General features: G+C 42.0%; 1 protein-coding gene across 1 annotated transcript in view; it reads left to right on the forward strand.

Annotated features, from left to right (window-relative positions):
- The first annotated feature begins 511 nt into the window (after positions 1 to 511).
- Positions 512 to 22,689, forward strand: part of LOC126424911 (NPC intracellular cholesterol transporter 2 homolog a-like) — a 96,502-nt gene continuing 74,324 nt past the window's right edge. Inside the window, exon 1 of the mRNA XM_050087753.1 lies at positions 512 to 671. Within this exon, the coding sequence (XP_049943710.1) occupies positions 590 to 671 (82 nt within the window). The 5' untranslated portion in view covers positions 512 to 589. The remainder of the gene's footprint in view (positions 672 to 22,689) is intronic.

Here is a 22,689-nt window from a genome sequence, read left to right on the forward strand (position 1 = left end):
AAGAGAGTCTTTCAGCAAACACTGTCAAGAGCTTTCTCTAAATCTACAAATGCCACAAACCTAAGTTTGCCGTTTTTTAGCCTACCTTCTAAGAGACTTCGTAAGGTCAGTATTGCCTAGCGTGTTCCTGCATTCCTTGATCATTCCCATGTCGGCTACTCCCAGTTTATTCATTTTTCGGTAAAGAAATTGTGTTAGTATTTTGCAACTATGACTTATTAAACTGATAGTTTAGTAACATTCAGAGCTGTCAGCACCTGCTTTCTTTGAAACTGGAATCATTACAATCTTCATGAAGTCTGACGGTATTGGAATTGCTATGGTTAACGAAATAAAAATATGTAAAATGTTTTTTTTTTTTTTTTTCGTGACATTTCACGGTTGGCCTGCGACTAGCGAACGCATGTGGAGAGTTGTCCAGACTTGTTGTGGCACGTCTGCCTGTCAGCATCACGCCTGAGACAATGCAGTACGTGACCTCCTTCGGAACCTGCAACGCACGCGCTACTCTCTCGGCAGACAAGCAGGCGACGAGTTAGTTCGTGGCCGCCGTCCGCTCTGCTCCGTTTAGAAGCCCCGGCACAGCAGCATGCGGACATCCACGATTGCAGCCTTCACCGTCCACATCCTGCTGTGTGCCTCTCCTGCTCTCGCCAAGATATCCTTCTGCGGTAACTATTACCTTAACTTTATCGTCATCACTTTGGTTCAATCCGAGCCTGCAAAATCACTAGTGACATTTTCAGCATTCTCCCTGCTTGCGTTGTGTTTATTCTTCATCTCCTATTACTCCGAAAGCCACGTTGCGGTGCGTGGCTGAGGGTGCTTTGTACACCACTGTCATTTCCTCACTTTCCTGTCCCATTCGCGAGTTGTTCGCTCTCGGTTAAGTCTCCGTGTCAGCTCGAACTCCTCTAATTTTACACTCGTGGTCTTTTCGCGAGCAATACGCAGGAGGAAGCAATATATTGGCTGACTCTTCTAAGAGCGTGAGCTCTCGGAACGTTAACAGTAAGCAGTATCTGCACCTCTAGGTGGCTGAAGCTCTCCGTGATGCTTTCGCGCTCTCTACATCAGCCTGTAACAAAACGTGCTGCTCTTCTTTGGATCTTCTCTATGCCCTCTACCGATCCTACCTGATAAGGATCCCAGACTGACGAGCAATATTCGAGTATTTTGTGAACGAGGGTTTTGTAAGCTACTTCTTCTCTGGGTGGACTATACTTCCTGAGGACTCTTCCAGTAACACTCAGTGTGGCATTTGCCCTGCCTGCGATTAGTTTTACGTGATCGTTCCACTTTGCGTCTTGCACTCCTAGATATTTCATGGATGTACCTGCTTCCAGTTATTGTCCTGCAATCGCATAATCTTTATATATACGCAGGACTTTCTTTATTTAAGGTTGAATAACAGACACAATCTGTTCTCTTCTACTGATTTTTGTTTATTTCAAACTAGTTTTCGGCTTATTGGGCCATCTTCAGAAAACAACTGACTAGCGTCTGAAAGTGAGCCTATTTCTAAGTTAACTGAACATTGGAAGCGAAACTACAATCCACTTCCATCGAGTGTCGTGCATCAAACGAGGTTCTTCGCGTTGAAATTACAATTCTTTCAATGGACAATATTACGAACAATAAATAATTAAACTACACAATATTACAGATTAAATGGTTGTAATGCTAAAATCTGTGAGTTCTTGACAGTGGTTGACAAACTTTTAAACTGGCCACTCTTCATTTATGTCGTGCAACAAAAATGTTTTTTAACATCCTACATTAAACTTTTGGCAACGTACAATATTATAAACATTAATTAAAATGCGCAACCTTACTTACAGTATTACATGTTGTACGTTTTTGATGTCACGATCTGTGAGGACGTGAAAACTCTCTGAGTGAGCGTTAGTGACTTACGTTGTGCAACAAACGTGTGTTACATTGAAAATTATATTGTATGCAGTTGTCAATATTAAACTCAGTACGTGATTAAAATACACTGTATGACAGTACTGCAAGTTATACTGTTCAAGTGTGTGGGGCAAGCGACGTAAAGAATCGAAAACTGTACTGTGTTTTAATTTTGTGCGGGAATATCTGTCATTATGGCGGTTTGAGGGGATGTGGCTGTTGACTACATCACTTGAAGCTTAAAAGTGGGGATGTGTCCAGCTGTAATTAATCATTTAGAACCAGCTGAGGATTTTTAGCTAAATGTTTATTTACCTCAATTGCTTCAAACAAGCATAGTTTTCTTTCTTTGTCGACTATATGTAGTAGTTCCGTGTGGACTTGGTACCTATGTCCTTCCTTCAGCAGATATTCGACAAAGGTGGAGTCTGACTTATGTAATGTCCAGCTGCGTTCCTGTTCATTCAGAGTAGTTGTCATAGCCCCAATATACGTGGCTGTGGTCGGCAGAGCCTATATATGAGCGGGCCAGAGTGGCCGTGCGGTTCTAGGCGCTACAGTCTGGAACTGAGCCCCCGCTATGGTCGCAGGTTCGAATCCTGCCTCGGGCATGGATGTGTTGATGTCCTTAGGTTAGTTAGGTTTAATTAGTTCTAAGTTCTAGGTGACTGATGACCTCAGAAGTTAAGTCGCATAGTGCTCAGAGCCATTTGAACCATTTTGAGCCTATATAAGACAACAAGTGTCTGGCACAGTTGTTAGATCGGTTATTGCTGCTACAACGGCAGATTACCAAGATTTAAGTGAGTCTGAACGTGGTGTTATAGTCGGCGCACGAGCAATGAGACACAGCAACTCGGAGGCAGTGATGAAGTGGGGATTTTCCCGTACCACCATTTCACGAGTGTACCGTGAATATCAGGAATCCGGTAAGACATCAAATCTCGGACATCGCTGCGGCCGGAAAAAGATCCTGCAAGAGCGAAACCAACGACAACTGAAGAGAATCGTTCAACGTGACAGAAGTGCAACCCTTCCGCAAACTGCTGCAGATTTCAATGCTGGGTCATCAACAAGTGTCACCATGCGAACCATTCAACGAAACATCATCGGTATGGGCTTTCGGAGCCGAAGACCCACTCATGTACCCTTGAAAACTGCACGACACAAAGCTTTACGCCTCGCCTGGGCCCGTCAACACCGACATTGGACTGTTCAAGACTAGAAACATGTTCGCTGGTCAGACGAGTCTCGTTTCAAATTGTATTGAGCGAATGGACGTGTACGGGTATGGAGGCAACCTCATGAATCCATCGAACTTGTATGTCAGCAGGGTATTTGAAGCTGGTGGAGGCTCTGTAATGGTTTGGGGCGTGAATAGTTGGAGTGATATGGGACCCGTGATACGCCTGGATACGACTCTGACAGGTGACACGTACGTAAGCATCCTGTCCGATCATTTGCATCCATTCAAGACCATTGTGCATTCCGAAGGGCAATTCCAGCCTGACAATGCGACACCACACACGTCCTGAATTGCTTAAATTGGCTCCAGGAACACTCTTCTGAGTTTAAACACTTCCGCTGGACACGAAACTCCCCAGATATTAACATTATTGAGCATATGTGAAATGCGTTGCAACGTGCTGTTCACAAGAGATCTGCATCCCCTCGCACTCCTTTGGATTTATGGACAGCCCTGCAGGATTCATAGTGTCAGTTCTCTCCAGCACTACTTCAGAGATTAGTCGAGTCAATGCCACGTCGTGTTGCGGCACTTCTGAGTGCTCGCGGGAGGCCATGCACGATACTGGGCAGGTGTACCAGCTTCTTTGGCGTCACTGTTACCAAATAAATCAGTTTTGTTTTTGTTGTTGAATAGTATATGAGCTGTAGTGCCACTTATAAAAAATGAAGTTTTGTAACTGCAGGATTGGAGGGTGATGGGCAATTAGGATTTGAGGGTTATGGCAATTTGTGGTTCAAATGACTCTGAGCACTATGGCACTTAACGTCTAAGGTATCAGTCCCCTAGAACTTAGAACTACTTAAACCTAACCAACCTAAGGACATCACACAAAACCATGCCCGAGGCAGGATTCGAACCTGCGACCGTAGTGGTCGCGCGGTTCCAGACTGTAGCGCCTAGAACCGCTCGACCGCCTCGGCCGGCGCAATTTGTGGGATAGCTTTCCTAAATATGGGATAGTACACCAGTTGGTTTTATATATGAGTGTTGCTGCAGAGGGCCATATACATAGGGCAACATTTTTCCATTTCCCTGCATCAATCGTCGATCCACTGCAGGTGTTCCTGCATTTCGCTATAATTTTCTTGCATTCCCACTTCTCTGTATACCTCTATATCATACGTGAAAAGCCTCGTGCCACTGTCCACATTATCCACCAGTCTTCTATATGCATTGTGAAACTAGATGGTCCTACAGCACCTTTGTGTTACTTTATGTTTGAAGATTTTTGTCCGTTGAGAATGACATGCTATTTTCTGTTTGCTAAAAACTCTTCAGTCTTATATTCCGCACGCTCGTATTTTGATCATTTAGCGCCAGTGCGGAATTGTACCGAACGACGTCTATAATCCGTTAACCATAAGAATAAACCTTATGTAAACAGCCGGCCGCGGTGGTCTAGCGGTTCTAGGCGCTCAGTCAGGAACCGCGCGACTGCTACGGTCGCAGGTTCGAATCCTGCCTCGGGCATGGATGTGTGTGATGTCCTTAGGTTAGTTAGGTTTAAGTAGTTCTAAGTTCTAGGGGACTTAGGACCACAGATGTTAAGTCCCGTAGTGCTCAGAGCCATTTGAACCTGATGTAAACATCGCACTATATATTCCGTTTCACGTGGGACTGCAGCCAAGCAGTCTCGAGTACTGTCAAGCACGATAATAAGAGTACATTTTGTATTGTGCGTTACGCGCAAATAGACTTAACGATAATACGGGACAACAGCTTTACCGGCGCATTTAACTTGGACTGCACTGGCCGGTCAGCTGGTACGGCTAAGCAACACATTGTCGTTATTAGCTAACGTACTATTGTAATTAAAAACAAGACTGATGAAAATTTCTGACTTAACCAAAGGGTAATTTTTCTGCACAAGCTTTGTGTAACGTAAGAGGGTATCGAAGGATTTCACAGTATAGGTAAATATTGAAGTCAGTGAAGGTATTACTTACAGTCAGTCGTCTGGTAATCTCTTAGCTCCTTTCTTATCCGAATCCGAGAAATACATTTCAGTTCTGGAAGTGTCGCGTGCTACTTCGATAACGAGCCGTTCTATTAATCCGCCAGCGTTCGGCAGTGACTTGTGAAAAAGCTGCGTGCGTTAGTTCCAGTGCGGCTGGCAGCTTAACAGTCTTGTTGCTTCTCGGACCAAACCCCGCCGCTCAAGATCAGTTCTGTTGGGTTCATATTGTAATGCTACAGTAGCAAATGTAAAAAATGTAGCGTTTGTATGATGTGCTCGATGCTGTGAAAATGATTGTTTTTCATGTTTCTACGATACTCATCTATCTCTGTGGTATAAAACGATGGGCATAGTCCACATAAAGAGGATTTGGTTTTTTATTTTTGCCTTAAAAAATTAAATTGTTATGCTTTCTTAATTTAAACAACTTTTATGAACAGTCTTTCATAAAACATAGATAGTTAATAATTTGTATTTGAAATGAAAACAGGAATTTCGCGTCCAATATGTAATTAGAAACAAGAAGACGTGCACTATTCACAAAAAAATGATGAGTTTTACAAATACGAGATATATGTATCTGAAATTGAACGAGGAAAAGAAATGATCCTGGGGAGATTTGAACCAACGCACGAATAACCGCACATCCAATTGCGCTACCGATTGCACTAAATTTCCAGTGTTGATTTGTTTATCAACTGCAGTATATAGAATGCTGGGAAACTTCAGGGCCAATTATCTCTGTAAATTTATGAAAACCATTAAGAACAGCCTATTTCTCGGCACTTTTTAACCGTGTTCCACGCGCGTGTTTCACTACGGAACAAAGTAGCCTCAGCCATTTTCATACTGCGCATTAACAGCGCGACAATCAGAGCACAACGCTGCAGAGGCTGAGACTGTACTCGATTTTTGAAATTAAAAATACGTAGCTAATGCGTGATTAAGAAAAACTTTGATGACTGTTAACACATTTTAATATCTTAAAGTTTCATTTCACGTAACTTAGTAATAAGATATCTATTACATAAGTAATACCTACTTCCAAGAGCGTAACAACACCAGTATACGTGTGCTACGGCTTCTGAACAATCATCGCGTTTGTGTTTGTTTACATCTGGTTTATTCTTATGATGAACGGATTACAGAAGTCAAGGAACACGGTATGAACTTCGACGTCGGTATGTATCACCTTTTGGGTGTTGCGGGCGAAGAAGTGAGCTAGATTTCATTCGATCCTCGTTTGCGGAATCCATATTCTTCATCTACATCTGCGTACGTCATCTACAACCCACCTTAAAGTACGTGTCTGAGGATACGATGTACCACTACCACGCATTTCCTTTCCTGTTCCGCTCGAAAAGAGGGAGGGAGAGAGAGAGAGAGAGAGAGAGAGAGAGAGAGAGAGAGAGAGAGAGGGAAAACTATTGTCTATATGCATCCGTACAAGCTCTAATTTCTCGTATATCTCCGTGGTCCTTACGCTAAATGTAATTGTCGGTAGCAGAATCGTTCTGCAGTCAGCTTCAAATGCCAGTTCCCTAAATTTTCTCAGTAGTGTTCCTCGAAAAGAACGTAGTTTTCCCTCCAGTGATTCCCTTTTGAGTTCTCGAAGCATCTCCTTAATACTTGTGTGCTGATCGAACCTACTGGTGGCAAATCTAGGATCCCTCCTCTCAACCGTTCTGATGTCTTCCTTCAGTCCGATCTGGTGCTGATTCCAAAACTCTAACAGTACTCAAGAACGGGTCACACTAGTGTTATATACGCGGTCTGCTTTACAGATGAACCGCACTTTACTAAAACTCTCCCACTAAACCGAATTCGACCATTCACCTTCCCTGTTGCACTCTTTACATCTTCATTCCACTTCATATTGTTTTGCAACGTTACGCCTAGATGCATAATCGCCGTGACTGAGTAAAGCAGCACATTACAGATTTGTCTTTTCCTACTCGTCTGCATCATCCTACATTTGCCTGCTTTAGCCTCCAGATATGTTATAATACGTGAGGATAAAACATGGTTCGTCGACCCTTAAAAACATTAACCACTTGTAACTTGACTCCACTTCCAGTTGCTTGAAACGCTTTGTTGTTACAGCGACCTGCAGTCAGCTGTTGCTTGAAAGAGAGTAATTTCTTTCGTACAATCAACATATAATCTTACAGTTGTCCCACATGATCCTGTCGCCTTTCCTCTGTTATACGACTTAACATTTACGCAGTAATTAATCTCTATCTATATTAGTTAGATATTTATATGTTCCATAGATCATTTGAACTATTCTTTTATATGAAATGATGGGGAGCGAGTCATTTTACACGACACGTAAACATGATTTGTGTTAACATTAATGAACAAATTATTTTTTTGTCTTACTCATACAGCGCCACTTGAAAAACCAAATTTTTCTTTACTGGCTACCAGTTTTTAACAGGAAATTCGTCCATACAATGGAAGGAGTTGTCCAGGAGAAACAATTTTAGGATAGATTCAAAATTTACTTCCGTACCCGTCGGATATTTTATCTTATTGAGCAAATGATCAAAGATATTTGTTGCTGAATGTTAACTCCTTTCTGAGCCAGTGACTGCTTTAATATGGGTAGTAAGGGTCACTTTTCCCTCTAGTGATGCATGTGTGGATCTTACTGTTATTCTCAAACTGTGACATAATTTATGACGAATTTCGTTAGAAAATATTTGTATTTCGACGACACAATTAAATTGCATAGTTACTTGAAAAATAACACGCACGACGTCCCTGGGGTGAACGCCACATATTATTCTTTCTGCTCACTTTTGTGCAATCACGCCGGCCGCAGTGGACGGGCGGTTCTAGGCGCTTCAGTCCGGAACAGCGCTGCTACTACGGTCGCAGGTTCGAATCCTGCCTCGGGCATGGATGTGTGTGATGTCCTTAGGTTAGTTAGGTTTAAGTAGTTCTAAGTTCCAGGCGACTGATGACCTCAGCTGTTAAGTCCCATAGTGCTCAGAGCCATTTTTTGTGCAATCAATATTTTTTTCTGAGTGGTGCGTTACCCCAGAAAATTATCGCGTACTGAGTTCCAGGACTAGCAATTGTACGTGGAGCAAAAGTAGCTGAACAATTGTTTAAGAAGATCAGTAACATGCTTCTTCCTACGCCACTTTTCGTCAACAGGCACACCTCAAAATTCGGAGCATTCTAAGCTGTTTACTGGCTCTTGCTCAGATATTGGTATGTTGAAAGGTGAGCGGAGAAAATCTCCGACCCAGCCGGGAATCGAACCCGGGACGTTGGGATTGACATTCCGTCACCCTGACCACTCAGCTACCGGGGCCGGACGTTTGGTTGGTGTAATGTACAGATGGAAGAAGTTGCAATTGTCAGAATATATTTGAGAAAGGAGATGGGCTTGTGATTTATTATGCTGGTGTAATGGAATATTTTCGTCAATATATAATGAGGTGGTAAAAAGCTATTGCAGTTTTCTTTAATGACAATCCCTCTTGCTCACAGGTACAGTCAACAAAGCATCTGGCTCGTGTTCATTTATTAGACTTGTAATTCTGGTTTCTATGTGCAATTATAGTATTTCTGGTTTTTCAATAAGTTCATTGAAACGGTGTTTAAAATATTTTGTCGCATTGAGAAAGAACCGAGCCAAATACATGTACGTTCAGTCACACTACATTCTTTATTTTTATTTTATGCAGTCAGATTGCGTGCTAATACTAGTCAGGGCGGGTCGACAGAAGCGTCCGATCCCACGCGTCGGCTTTGACCCGTGACGTAAGGGTGTTGTCGTGTGTGACGTCATGACGGCGCGGAGTTTGGTTTGAGTGTGGCTGTCTCCAGTTCTGTTTTATCTTATTTTATTTACTTTTCTGATCTGTTCGTTCTATCTCGTGAGATTTTTTTTTTTAATTTAAAAACACTTATTACTTATTTTAATTATCTGTTTCCTCGAATTTCTGTTTTAGTTTATTATATTTATCTTTCTGATCTGTTCGTTCTATCCCGTGAGATTCTTTTTTTAAAGACAAAAAACACTAATCAGCTACTGAAGCATCTTTATCTTCTATGGGTTGCAGGGGTTACGACCCCTGGGGAGGTGGGTGGGTATTCATGCATGGCTGTCTTCACTTACACGTTGTAGCTACGCAAGGCGTCTAAATTTGTTTATATTTAGTTTGCCCCCCACCCAAAACACCCCATTTCCCGCGCTTGTCCCGTTAGTGTCATTAGGCTTCTTGTGGAAAGTGTGTGTGTTTGTTTTTGTTTCCGCCATATTTATGACGTCATGGGTCAAAGCAGATGGGTGGGATCGGACGCTTCCGTATTTCCGTCAGGGCCAACCGGTTACGAGACTTCGTAACCAGTCACACAGCTAATAAAATTATTGCATTTATTCATTAATATTAGTCCTTTCTCTTTTTAATTAAGCCCCCATGCAATGTCTCTGTTTGTTGAACAGAACTGAATATAGTACTTATCTCAAAATTAAGGGAGAATCCGTTTTCTAAGAACCGTTTGATAATTCTTTTAAAAAATCATTAACGATTTCTTCTGGTGCTTTGTCTCTAATGGCTTTTGTTATACTACTAGTATCGTCAGCAAAAAACATCAATTCTGCTTGTTTAATGTTAAGTCGGGGGGAAGGGGGGGGGGGGAGAATGTCATTCACGTACACATGAAACAGGAATTGACTCAAAATTTAACACTATAGAATTTCTTTTGCAATTTCTCTCAAGAGTTACTAAAATTTTTTACTGTTCCAGCATTGTTTGAATTATTCAACCATAATTTCCATTCTGTTTGTTAAGAGTGATTCAAACTTGTTGTCTAAAGCCATTAATTCCGCTACTTGATCTAAGAGAGAGTAGTCTGATTTACACAATACGTCTTGCAAAGATTACAAAAATACCATTCACGATTTTTTATTATTTAAAAACTGTAGTATTCATCTTGTTATAAATCCAGTAATGGTTCGCAATAATTTTTTCACCTGATAATTAATGTCGGTCAGCTTTGATCATCTTCAGACCTAAAAATTAACATACAAAGGTAGTTTGATGTTCAATGTAGACAAATAATACACAAAATCAGAAATTGTTACTAGCAAACATGAGAGCCTTTCCGTAGCTTAGTGAAGCCAGTGCATTATACAAGTCGTGTCATTGTGTATACATATGGTGTAGTCGCGTTAATCAACCATACAAGCTTCGTCATAAAATCTAACCATTCTTTTATGTACCATGAATAGTACTGCGTCAGACATGTTGACACGAAGTACAGCGCCGCGCAGCGACGAAAGACGTGTTTGCACTAAAGCAAACTTATCCTACAGAATGTAGCGCAAATAAATCTCAAAGAGCAGATTAATGTGTTTCTATGACACAGAATAAAAGAATCTGCATTACAATATTACATAGCGTCATTATATAGTGCAATGTATCTTGAAACAAAATCTGCAGCTTGTTAATGAAGCAGACCATAAAAGCCCTTCCTCCAACCCACACACCGAACTCATGCAATCCATCTGCTAAACTTCATCCTACAAACCTTATCTCAACCGTATGTGTAGAAACGGACGTAGTGCCATTCAGCGCTAGTGTCCCACGGGATTTACTCATGAGCTATAGTTAATACAAACTGTAAAAACGGATTTGATTGAAATATAACACTATGTTATAAAAACCATGCAATACCATTGTACAGTGCACATTAATCATTAAAGCAACAAATGCAGATTCTTTGAAAGACAAAAAAATAAAAACTGTACGTGATATAGTGAAGACAGAGACAGGTGAGGCCAAAAAGGAAGAGCAACAGATAGCTCTGAAAATAAATGAGACTTTGGTTACAAGTGCATGTAGTGTTGCAAACCTCTGAAACAAGTACTTCATTTCTGTTACTGACAGCTTGGGGTTATCAGGTTCAGTGAACAGTGCAAAGGAATACCTGAGACCAGTCTTTAAAAATAACGTCAGTAAAATGGAAATGACATTCACGTCTCCCAAAGAAGTAGCATCCATCATAAAATCCTTAAACTCTAAGTATTCCAGCGGGTATGATAACATGTCAACGAAGTTAATCAAAGAGTGCTCATGCGAGTTGAGTTCTATCTTGTCGCGAAATTGAAGTAGATACTTCCTGTGAGTTAGCATGGGCAGAGGTCATTGTTGGCAACCGGAACTAAATAATATGATCCTTTTACCGACATCCCAATTCAGATGATACAGTTGCTGAAAGGTTCAAAGAAAACTTGAGTTTGATTTCAAATACGTACCAGACTCATACAATAATAGTTGGTGGTGACTTTAATTTACCCTCGATATGTTCGCTATAATACATGTTTAATTCCGGAGGTACGCATAAAATATCATCCGAAATTGTGCTAAACGCATTCTCTGAAAATTATTTCGGGCCCACGCGAATAGTAAACGGTTGTGAAAACACACTTGACCTCTTAGCAACAAATAGTCCTGAGTTAATAACGAGCATCAAAACCGATACAGGGATTAGTGAACACAGGGTTGTCGAAGCGAGATTGAATATTGTAATCCCAAATCCTCGAAAAATAAGCGAAAAATATACCTATTCGAAAAAGCAGATAAAAATTCACTTGGCGCCTTCCTGAGAGACAATCTACATTCATTACAAATTAATAATATAAATGTAAACCAGATGTGGCTTAAATTCAAAGAAATAGTGTCGGCAGCAATTGAGCGATTTATTCCAAATAAATTAACAAACGACGGAGCTGATCATCCTTGATACACAAAATGGGTTAGAACACTGTTGCAGAAACAACGAAACAAACATGCCAAATTTAAACAGATGCAAAATCCCCAAGATTGACGATCTTTTACAGAAGCTCGAAATTTCACGCCGACTTCAATGCAAGATGCTTATAACAGTTTCCACAACGAAACGTTGTCTCGAAACCTGGTAGAAAATCGAAAGAAATTCTGGTCGTATATGAAGTATGTCAGCGGCAAGAAACAATCAATGCCTTCTCTGCGCGATAGCAATGGAGATACTATCGCAGACAGTGCTGCCAAAGCAGAGTTACTAAACACAGCCTTCCGAAACGTCTTCACAAAAGAGGACGAAGTAAATATTCCACAATTCGATTCAAGAACAGCTGCCAAAATTAGTAACGTAGAACTAAATATCCTCGGAGTAGTGAAGCAACTTAAATGACTTAATAAAAGCAAGTCTTCTGGTCCAGACTGTATACCAATTAGGTTCCTTTGAGAGTATGCTGATGCAATAGCTCCATATTTAAAAATCATATAAAACCGTTCGCTCGATGAAAGATCCGTACCCAAAGATTGGAAAGTTGCACAGGTCACAACAATATTCAAGAAAGGAAGTAGGAGTAATCCACTAAATTACAGGCCCATATCTTTAACGTCGATATGCAGCAGGATTTTGGAACATATATTGTGTTCAAACATTATGAATTACCTCGAAGAAGACGGTCTATTCACACACAGTCAACATGGGTTTAGAAAACATCGTTCCTGTGAAACACAACCAGCTCTTCATTCACATCAATTTTTGAGTGCTATTGACAAGGGATTTCAGATCGATTCCGTATTCTTGGATTTCCGGAAGGCTTTTGACACTGTACCACACAAGCAGCTTGTCGTGAAATTGCGTGCTTATGGAATATCGTTTCAGTTATGTGACTGGATTTGTGATTTCCTGTCAGAGGGGTCACAGTTCACAGTAATTGACTTAGTCATCGAGTAAAACAGAAGTGATTTCTGGCGTTCCCCAAGGTGTTATTATAGGCCGTTTGCTGTTCCTTATCTATATAAACGATTTGGGAGACAATCTGAGCAGCCGTCTTAGGTGTTTGCAGATGACGTTGTCGTTTATCGACTAATAAAGTCATCAGAAGATCAAAACAAATTGCAAAACGATTTAGAAAAGATATCTGAATGGTACGTCATCCACATGAGTGCTAAAAGGAAATCGTTAAACTTCGGGTACACTATAAATTAGTCTAATCTAAAAGCCGTAAATTCAACGAAATACCTAGGTATTGCAATTACGAACAACTTAAATTGGAAGGAACACATAGAAAATGTTGTGGGGAAGGCTAACCAAAGACTGCATTTTATTGTCAGGACACTTAGAAAATGTAACAGACCTACTAAGGAGACTGCCAACACTACGCTTGTCCGTCCTCTTTTAGAATACTACTGCGCGGTGTGGGACATTAGAATAGATAAGACTGGCGGAGTACACCGAAAAAGTTCGAAGAAAGGCAGCACGTTTTGTATTATCGCGAAATATGGGAGAGAGTGGCACAGAAATGATACTGGATTTAGGCTGGAAATCATTAAAAGAAAGGCGTTTTTCATTGCGACGGAATCTTCTCACAAAATTCCAATCACCAACTTCCTCCTCCGAATGCGAAAATATTTTGTTGACATCGACCTACATAGGGAGGAACAATCACTACGATAAAATAAGGGAAATCAGAGCTCGTGCGGAAAGATATAGGTGTTCATTCATTTCACGCGCTATACGAGATTGGAATAATAGAGAATTGTGAACGTGGTTCGATGAACCCTCTGCCAGGCACTTAAATGTGATTTGCAGAGTATCCATGTAGATATAAATCTAATGACTGCCCTTAAAATATTAGTGTTTTTTGTAGTATATAACTTATATCGGATCTCGACTTTTTCTTGTATTTATATATATTTCCGCCTCCTCCTCACTTGAGATTCTAATATCCTTAGTTATTCATGGCTTACTTGCTTTTTAAAAGACCTTCTTAATAACTTTTTAGGGAGGCAACTTACAAATACTAACAAAACATTTAGTGTGGAATAGATTGAATTTCACATTAGTGTCTCTTTCTGTGTATACCTCATCTCACACCATCTCTTTTTAACTTACTCTTAAAACATTGTACCTCATTAAGAAGGCTAGCTGTTTTGTATGACCCTGCCTTTGGGATGTAAGGTGCTATTGTTTGTTTCCATTAATTGTGTATCATGATCAGATAGTCAAATAACAATGGCGTTACATTATCTGTTCCAGTCTGAGCAGTATCTATAAAAATGTTATCAGAGTCCTTATCTTGGTACACCAGATTTGGAAAACTAAGTACTGAAATTATTCTGAAACACCCAGACAATGATTCTAGTTCATTCTTTCTGCCCGTATCTAAAGATATCTACACTGAAATCTCCACAAGTTACTGTTTCTTCTTGTCTGACGGGTAGTACAATAATACACCTCCATTTCTCATAAGTAGCTGAAAGTTTCATGGCGGGAATCTGTAGCCTGTCACAATTACAAGAGAAATGTTCTCGTAATATCTCACAAGCACATGCTTCTAGATTGTAATCAACACAAAAATTATTTATCTCAATATTTTTGTCTTCATGTTCAGCTTTTACATACGGCACAATTCTTCCTGTTAACTCTACGCGAAAATGATGCTACTGTGTAATCTCTCCTATTTATCTTCCCCATCTCTGTCACCACATAGTGTTCAGAGAGGCACACCACATCTATGGGTTCGGAATTTTCCACATCCTGTAAGCGTAGATGAAGAATCTGTGTCTTGTTTTCAACCTCCTAATGTTCTGGTGAAGTAAATTAAGTCTACTTTTCTGAAAACTTTTACACTGGGGAAGTAGCGCTAAAAGGGATTCATATGTCAAGATGTTTTGATTTAAATATCTTTGAAGCGGCCAGACAAGTCGAAAAGCGTGTTTCCTTCACAATCGTATCGACGCCCAGAAGATACTGACCTTTCTTGTGATACGGTAGGAGCATTTTTCGTTCTGGTTTCCAACTATTTCTGTACCATACTTCATCATCAGTCTGCCATAGCTTGGCAACCGATACAGATTTATTTGATTCAGGTGACGACTGATCTGTTTTTTATTGTCTTTCGGACCAAGTTGCTTATGTCGTGTAAGTGGATAAAGCTTTCGCAAAACAGGACGACGATTGATTACCTTAATTTGTCTACCTTCTTAAAAGAAATTTGAACCGATTCGCAGAAGTTTGAAACATATAAATACCGCACGGGACAAAATCACAAAAAACGTGTTTTTTGAACGTAAAATAAAAAAAGCTACGTTTTAAAAAGCATGTCCTCAATTTTATCATAGGAACGCATTTTTTCATGTATTTTAATCAGTTTAAACCGTCTCGGCGCATTCAGTTTGCGTAAGAACGAATTTCGCGAATTACATTTAGCTCGACTTTAAAAAATCGTATGTAGATAATGGATAAAGATTACTGGATAAAAAAATGTTTCAGTTTCAGTTTATCCATTTAATTACCATAGCGCAAAGTTTGAGGCAGTTCGTACAAATTCAAAGTACAGAAATGGCGCGCATCAGAAACCGCCCAGAAAAACGTGTTTTTAGCACGTATTTGTAACTAAAATCGTAACGGTGCATATACCAATGGATCCGTTAGCTGACCATTAATTTCAGCCCAGTTAACATCTTTTGCAAAAGGGATTAATCAATTCGCACAATTTTCCTGGGCAACAACTCCGGTTCGTAGTTCAAACCCTGCTTAATGTACTGTAACATAGCTTTAGTAAGAAGGATGTTCGGACAGCTGTGCGAATGACTACTGATCCGTGGTAAACTGAAAACTTTTCACTCCAAGTCCCCAGCTCAAGTAGGAAGGAAGCACCGAGACGCCCCACACGGCGATTGGGCGCGCGGCGCAGTCAAACATTTTTCTTCACTGTTTCAGCCTTTAACGATTAGTATCAAACATGGGCCTTAACTTGAAAAAGAAGTTTCTGAGAATGCTCGTGTGCAGCACAGTTTTGTGTGGTAGTGAATCATGGATTTCAGGAAAACCGGAAAAGAAGAGATCGAAGCGTTTGAGATGATATTGAAATATAGGTGGACTGATAAGAGAAGGAACCAGAAGGTTATCCACAGAATCGACGGAGAAATTAATGTATGGAAAACAAAACAAATAAAATGAAAATAATTGCAGCCCTCGGTCGAAAAAATGAAGTTCAAATCGCTCTGAGCACTATGGGACTCAACTTCTGAGGTCATCAGTCCCCTAGAACTTAGAACTACTTAAACCTAACTAACCTAAGGACAACACACACATCCATGCCCGAGGCAGGATTCGAACCTGCGACCGTAGCGGTCTCGCGGTTCCAGACTGTAGCGCCTAGAACCGCACGGACACTCCGACCGGCGAGTGTGATTTGGCGATGTTCAAAACAGAAAGAGAAGCATTTCCGAGGATAGATCAAAACCAACGATTCTGCAATGCTCTTTTCGCAGGAGCATCAATGTGGAGCTCCGGATGACGCAAGGTTGGAAGTACAGAGGACTCTGAACCAGGCAAAGAAGAGGGCACGAGAGAAAAATACGTCTATTTCCAAAATCTGTTCAGAGGAGCTAGGTAGCTTGCATAATCGAGGGTACGACTTTGTGTCAGAAATGCCAGAGCAACGAACAACGAAGGGAACGTTATACAAGCAAAGAGCAAAGTCGCAGAGAAGTCAAAGGGATCCAGAGACAAGAGAAGAGATTGAACTTGAAACAGAGCTATTAACTATAAATGATGGCAGCAGTTTCCTATTAAGCGACGATAAATTCAGAGACAGGATAATAGTTTTTTGTGAAAGAGCAAGGAGAGAGGCTCTAAGAAGTAAACGAGACATTTCTATGGATGGTACGTTCAAGTGCAGCAGCAAACAGTTTTCACGGATATATACAATTCATGCAGATTTTGGAAGTAAGAAAAATGAGACTAATATCTACCAAGTTGCATTTTCATTGTTACCAAATAAAAGGAAAGAGACATATCTGACTTTTCAGAAATGTGCTGGAAAATGTTCCAGAATGTAACCCTGCAAGTTTGACTGCAGATTTTGAGTCAGCAGCGATTCATGTGTTACCAACTTCCTCAGTGCATGTATCTTATTTCCACATAAGAAAGTCTGTGGAGGAAAGTACAGGATCTTGGACACACGCGAATACAAAGAAACTGAAGAAGTGAGACAACAAATTCGCATGCTTGCTGCGCTGGCGTTTCTACGGCCTGAAGATGTATGTGATGGCTGGCTGGAGATACATTCACAGGCACCGGATTTTCCTAGACTTTCTAACTTTCTCGACTATTTTGTAGAGAGATGGTTGGAAATTGAAGAAAACCCTATCAGCCTTTGGAGCTGCTACAGACGGCTCAATCGAACAACTAACTCCGTAGTTATATATTAATAATACGCTTTCCAAACCAAATCCTAAAATTAGTGATGTAATTACTTGCATGAAAACGGAAGCAGAAAATTAAACGTGCGCGTTAATGATAACAGAGCTGAGAATGGAAAGTAGAAGAAAGAAAACAGTGTACATGAAACTGGATGAAAGGCAGGAGAAAATATTGAAAAGGCAGACACAAGCGATACCAAAGGTAATGCCTGTTGGTAAGAGCCAAAAACATATTGCACTGTCAAATTCAAAATTACAGAAGACGTTGTATATGAAACATACATCAACTCGAATCGGGAGGGAGTAAGGACGGCATCAAGGCTGAGAAGAAGCATCGTTATTTACGTAAGGAGCTACTGTGCTGACAGGTTTTTTATAAAACAATGAATTACCGATAACTTACATGCATTTACAATTGCCATTAAATTCCGTTGCTCAACGAAATTAAAACACATGGGGGTATAAATTAGTTATGCAAAACTAAACTGTAATTGTGAAAATGGTACATAACTTACAGAAATGATTGATACCGCATTGAATGCAGCGTATCTTCAAGTTTTATTCCCGCAGCACTGTCAGTTCCCGACGTTCCTGGTAGGTGGCTTGCGCGAATGAGTTACTCCGACAGTCATCATGGAGTCGTATAATGGTGCAGAGCGTGCGCAATGTTGTGTGTGATATCGTGGCCGCCTCGATCACCTGACTGAACACCAATGGACTTCTGTGTATGGGATTGCTTTAAAGACAGTGACTGTTCCCCACTTCTGGGAAACGTCGATGATCTGCGACAACGTTATGACGCAAGCAGCTGCCACAACACTTCAATAATTGCTTCGTAGGATTTGGCAGGAAATTGATTGGAGATGGGACATTTGTCATGTTGCAGGAGGTTGCCGCATTGAACACTGGTTAAGTAAAACTTGATGATATGCTGCATCCATTGCTGTATGAAACAGTCCTGTGCGTTATTTACCGTTCCACAAAGGTTAATTTTGTATATCTAATTGGTAAATACACTGTACAACATGTAAATTTCGAGGTGTTTAGAAAATTATTTATAAAGAACTGAACAGTAATGGAAAAGATAATGTTTAACAAGCCTTATGATACAAAACAACCAAGTGTAGGGAAATTTATATGTATTTGTGCAACTTAATAAACATGCTAACATTACAAATAATATCAGTTTCAGCTGAGTTCGAAAAGCCACATGACATGTCATCTACATCTGCGTCATACTTTGCAAGCCACGTATGGTGTGTGGCGGAGGGTACTTTTGGTCTACTAACTGAGCCTTCCAACTCTATTCCACTCGCGAATAGCGCTGGGAACAATGATTGTCGGTAAGCCTCTGTATTGACTCTAATTGCTCGAATTTTCTTCTCGATGTCATTACGCGAGAGGTATACAGCGGAAAGTAATATGTTGTTTGACACTTCCCGAAATTTCAATAGCAAATATATCTGTGATGCACAACGCCTCTCTTGTAACGTCTGCCGATGGAGTTTGCTGAGCGTCTCTATAACGTTCTTATGCCGACTAAACGATCCCGTGACGAAACGCGCCGCTCTTCGTTGGATCTTCTCCATCTGTTCTATCAGTCCTATCTGGTAGGGATCCCAGACAGATGAACGATACTGAAGAATGGGTCGAACGAGCGTCTTATAAGCCACTTCCTTCCTGGACGAGTGACATCCCCTTAATATTCTTCCTACGAATCTGAGTTTGGCATTAGCTTTCCCACTATATGTTTTATGTGCTCATTCGCTCCGGCTAGTTACGCCTAGATATTTTACGGCAGACTCTGTCTCCAGCAGTTTGTCATAATTAGTGTAGCTGTACAGTGATAGATTTACACTCCTGGAAATTGAAATAAGAACACCGTGAATTCATTGTCCCAGGAAGGGGAAACTTTATTGACACATTCCTGGGGTCAGATACATCACATGATCACACTGACAGAACCACAGGCACATAGACACAGGCAACAGAGCATGCACAATGTCGGCACTAGTACAGTGTATATCCACCTTTCGCAGCAATGCAGGCTGCTATTCTCCCATGGAGACGATCGTAGAGATGCTGGATGTAGTCCTGTGGAACGGCTTGCCATGCCATTTCCACCTGGCGCCTCAGTTGGACCAGCGTTCGTGCTGGACGTGCAGACCGCGTGAGACGACGCTTCATCCAGTCCCAAACATGCTCAATCGGGGACAGATCCGGAGATCTTGCTGGCCAGGGTAGTTGACTTACACCTTCTAGAGCACGTTGGGTGGCACGGGATACATGCGGGCGTGCATTGTCCTGTTGGAACAGCAAGTTCCCTTGCCGGTCTAGGAATGGTAGAACGATGGGTTCGATGACGGTTTGGATGTACCGTGCACTATTCAGTGTCCCCTCGACGATCACCAGTGGTGTACGGCCAGTGTAGGAGATCGCTCCCCACACCATCATGCCGGGTGTTGGCCCTGTGTGCCTCGGTCGTATGCAGTCCTGATTGTGGCGCTCACCTGCACGGCGCCAAACACGCATACGACCATCATTGGCACCAAGGCAGAAGCGACTCTCATCGCTGAAGACGACACGTCTCCATTCGTCCCTCCATTCACGCCTGTCGCGACACCACTGGAGGCGGGCTGCACGATGTTGGGGCTTGAGCGGAAGACAGCCTAACGGTGTGCGGGACCGTAGCCCAGCTTCATGGAGACGGTTGCGAATGGTCCTCGCCGATACCCCAGGAGCAACAGTGTCCCTAATTTGCTGGGAAGTGGCGGTGCGGTCCCCTACGGCACTGCGTAGGATCCTACGGTCTTGGCGTGCATCCGTGCGTCGCTGCGGTCCGGTCCCAGGTCGACGGGCACGTGCACCTTCCGCCGACCACTAGCGACAACATCGATGTACTGTGGAGACCTCACGTCCCACGTGTTGAGCAATTCGGCGGTACGTCCACCCGGCCTCCCGCATGCCCACTATACGCCCTCGCTCAAAGTCCAACTGCACATACGGTTCACGTCCACGCTGTCGCGGCATGCTACCAGTGTTAAAGACTGCGATGGAGCTCCGTATGCCACGGCAAACTGGCTGACACTGACGGCGGCGGTGCACAAATGCTGCGCAGCTAGCCATTCGACGGCCAACACCGCGGTTCCTGGTGTGTCCGCTGTGCCGTGCGTGTGATCATTGCTTGTACAGCCCTCTCGCAGTGTCCGGAGCAAGTATGGTGGGTCTGACACACCGGTGTCAATGTGTTCTTTTTTCCATTTCCAGGAGTGTATTTTCCTATTTATGCGCAATATGTTTTATTTATTTACGTTCAGCGTCAGCTACCACAGCCTGCACCATTCATCAATTCTCTGGAGGCCATTCTGCATTTGTTATAGGCAACCGCACCATCTCGAACAGGCTTAGAGAGCATCCGATGCTTTACACTACAGCATTGTAAACAATAAAGGACTTGTCAAGCTCGCTTGGGTACTCCGGAAATTACCTTTACGTCTGTCGATTTTGTTCCGTTAAGAACGACGTGTTCAGTTCTGTCTGCAAGAAGTCTTGAATCCAGTCGCAAACCTGCTCCGATACGCGATAAACTCGTATTTTTTCACTAAATGGCAGTGCGGGACGGTGTCAAATGCCGTCCTGAAGTCAAGGAACTCGGCATCAATCTGGGCACCATCGTCTACGGCGCTGTGGATCTCATGGAGCAACAGAGCGAGTCGAGTTTCGCAGTATCTCTGTTTGCGGTACCCATGTTGCTTTTTATAAAGGAGAATTTTCTTCTCCAAGAACGTCACAGTTCTTGCAAATAAAATGTTTTCCATAATTCTACAACATATTGACGTCAACGGTATATGTCTATAATTGTGTGCATCTGTGCACGGCCCTACTTAAAAACGGGAGTAACCTGCGTTTTCTTCCAGTCGCTAGGTACCCTTCATTGCTCAAGCAATCTACCATAAGTTATTGTTAGAATGAGAGCAACACTGCTTCACATAATCTTTGAAGAATCTTCTAGGTATCTCATCTGGTCCTGACGATTTCATCAGTAATAGAAGAAGACCAAAGAATTGGAGGATGATTCAGCGTAATTGAATGTGTTCCAAACCACGTAGGAAGGGCAGGAACCGTGAGGATGAGCTGACCGATATCTGAACATGTACACTAAAGAGCCAAAGAAACCGGTACATCTCCCTAATATCTTGTAGGTCCCCCGCGAGCACGCAGAAGTGCCGCAACATGACGTGGATGGACTCCGGTACGGTCTGAAGTAGTGGTGGAGGGAACTGACACTATGAACCCTGCATGGCTGTCCATAAATCCGTAAGAGTATGAGGAAGTGGAGATCTCTTCTGAACAGAACGTTGCAAGGCATCCCAGATATGATCAATAATTTTCATGTCTAGGGAGTTTGGTCACCAGCAGAAGTCTTTAGAAGAGTATTCCTGTAGCCACTCCGTAGTAATTATGGACATGTAGGGTGTCGCATTGTCTGCTGGAATTGTCCAAGTCCGTAGGAATGCACAATGGACATGAATGGATGCAGAGGATCAGACAAGATGCTTACGTACGTGTCGCCTGTCAGAGTAATATCTGGATGTACAGGGTTATTACAAATGATTGAAGCGATTTCACAGCTCTACAATAACTTTATTATTTGAGATATTTTCACAATGCTTTGCACACATATACAAAAACTAAAAAAGTTTTTTTAGGCATTCACAAATGTTCGATATGTGCCCCTTTAGTGATTCGGCAGACATCAAGCCGATAATCAAGTTCCTCCCACACTCGGCGCAGCATGTCCCCATCAATGAGTTCGAAAGCATCGTTGATGCGAGCTCGCAGTTTTGGCACGTTTCTTGGTAGAGGAGGTTTAAACACTGAATCTTTCACATAACCCCACAAAAAGAAATCGCATGGGGTTAAGTCGGGAGAGCGTGGAGGCCATGACATGAATTGCTGATCATGATCTCCATCACGACCGATCCATCGGTTTTCCAATCTCCTGTTTAAGAAATGCCGAACATCATGATGAAAGTGCGGTGGAGCACCATCCTGTTGAAAGATGAAGTCGGCGCTGTCGGTCTCCAGTTGTGGCATGCGCCAATTTTCCAGCATGTCCAGATACACGTGTCCTGTAACGTTTTTTTTTCGCAGAAGAAAAAGGGGCCGTAAATTTTAAACCGTGAGGCATCCAGAAGCTTTAAACTGCGCATACCATCGCCGAATGGAGTTAGCAGTTGGTGGATCTTTGTTGAACTTCGTCCTGAAGTGTCGTTGCACTGTTATGACTGACTGATGTGAGTGCATTTCAAGCACGACATACGCTTTCTCGGCTCCTGTCGCCA

The sequence above is a fragment of the Schistocerca serialis genome, chromosome 10 (genome assembly GCF_023864345.2).
Source record: "Schistocerca serialis cubense isolate TAMUIC-IGC-003099 chromosome 10, iqSchSeri2.2, whole genome shotgun sequence".
NCBI classification, from domain to species: Eukaryota; Metazoa; Arthropoda; class Insecta; order Orthoptera; family Acrididae; genus Schistocerca; species Schistocerca serialis.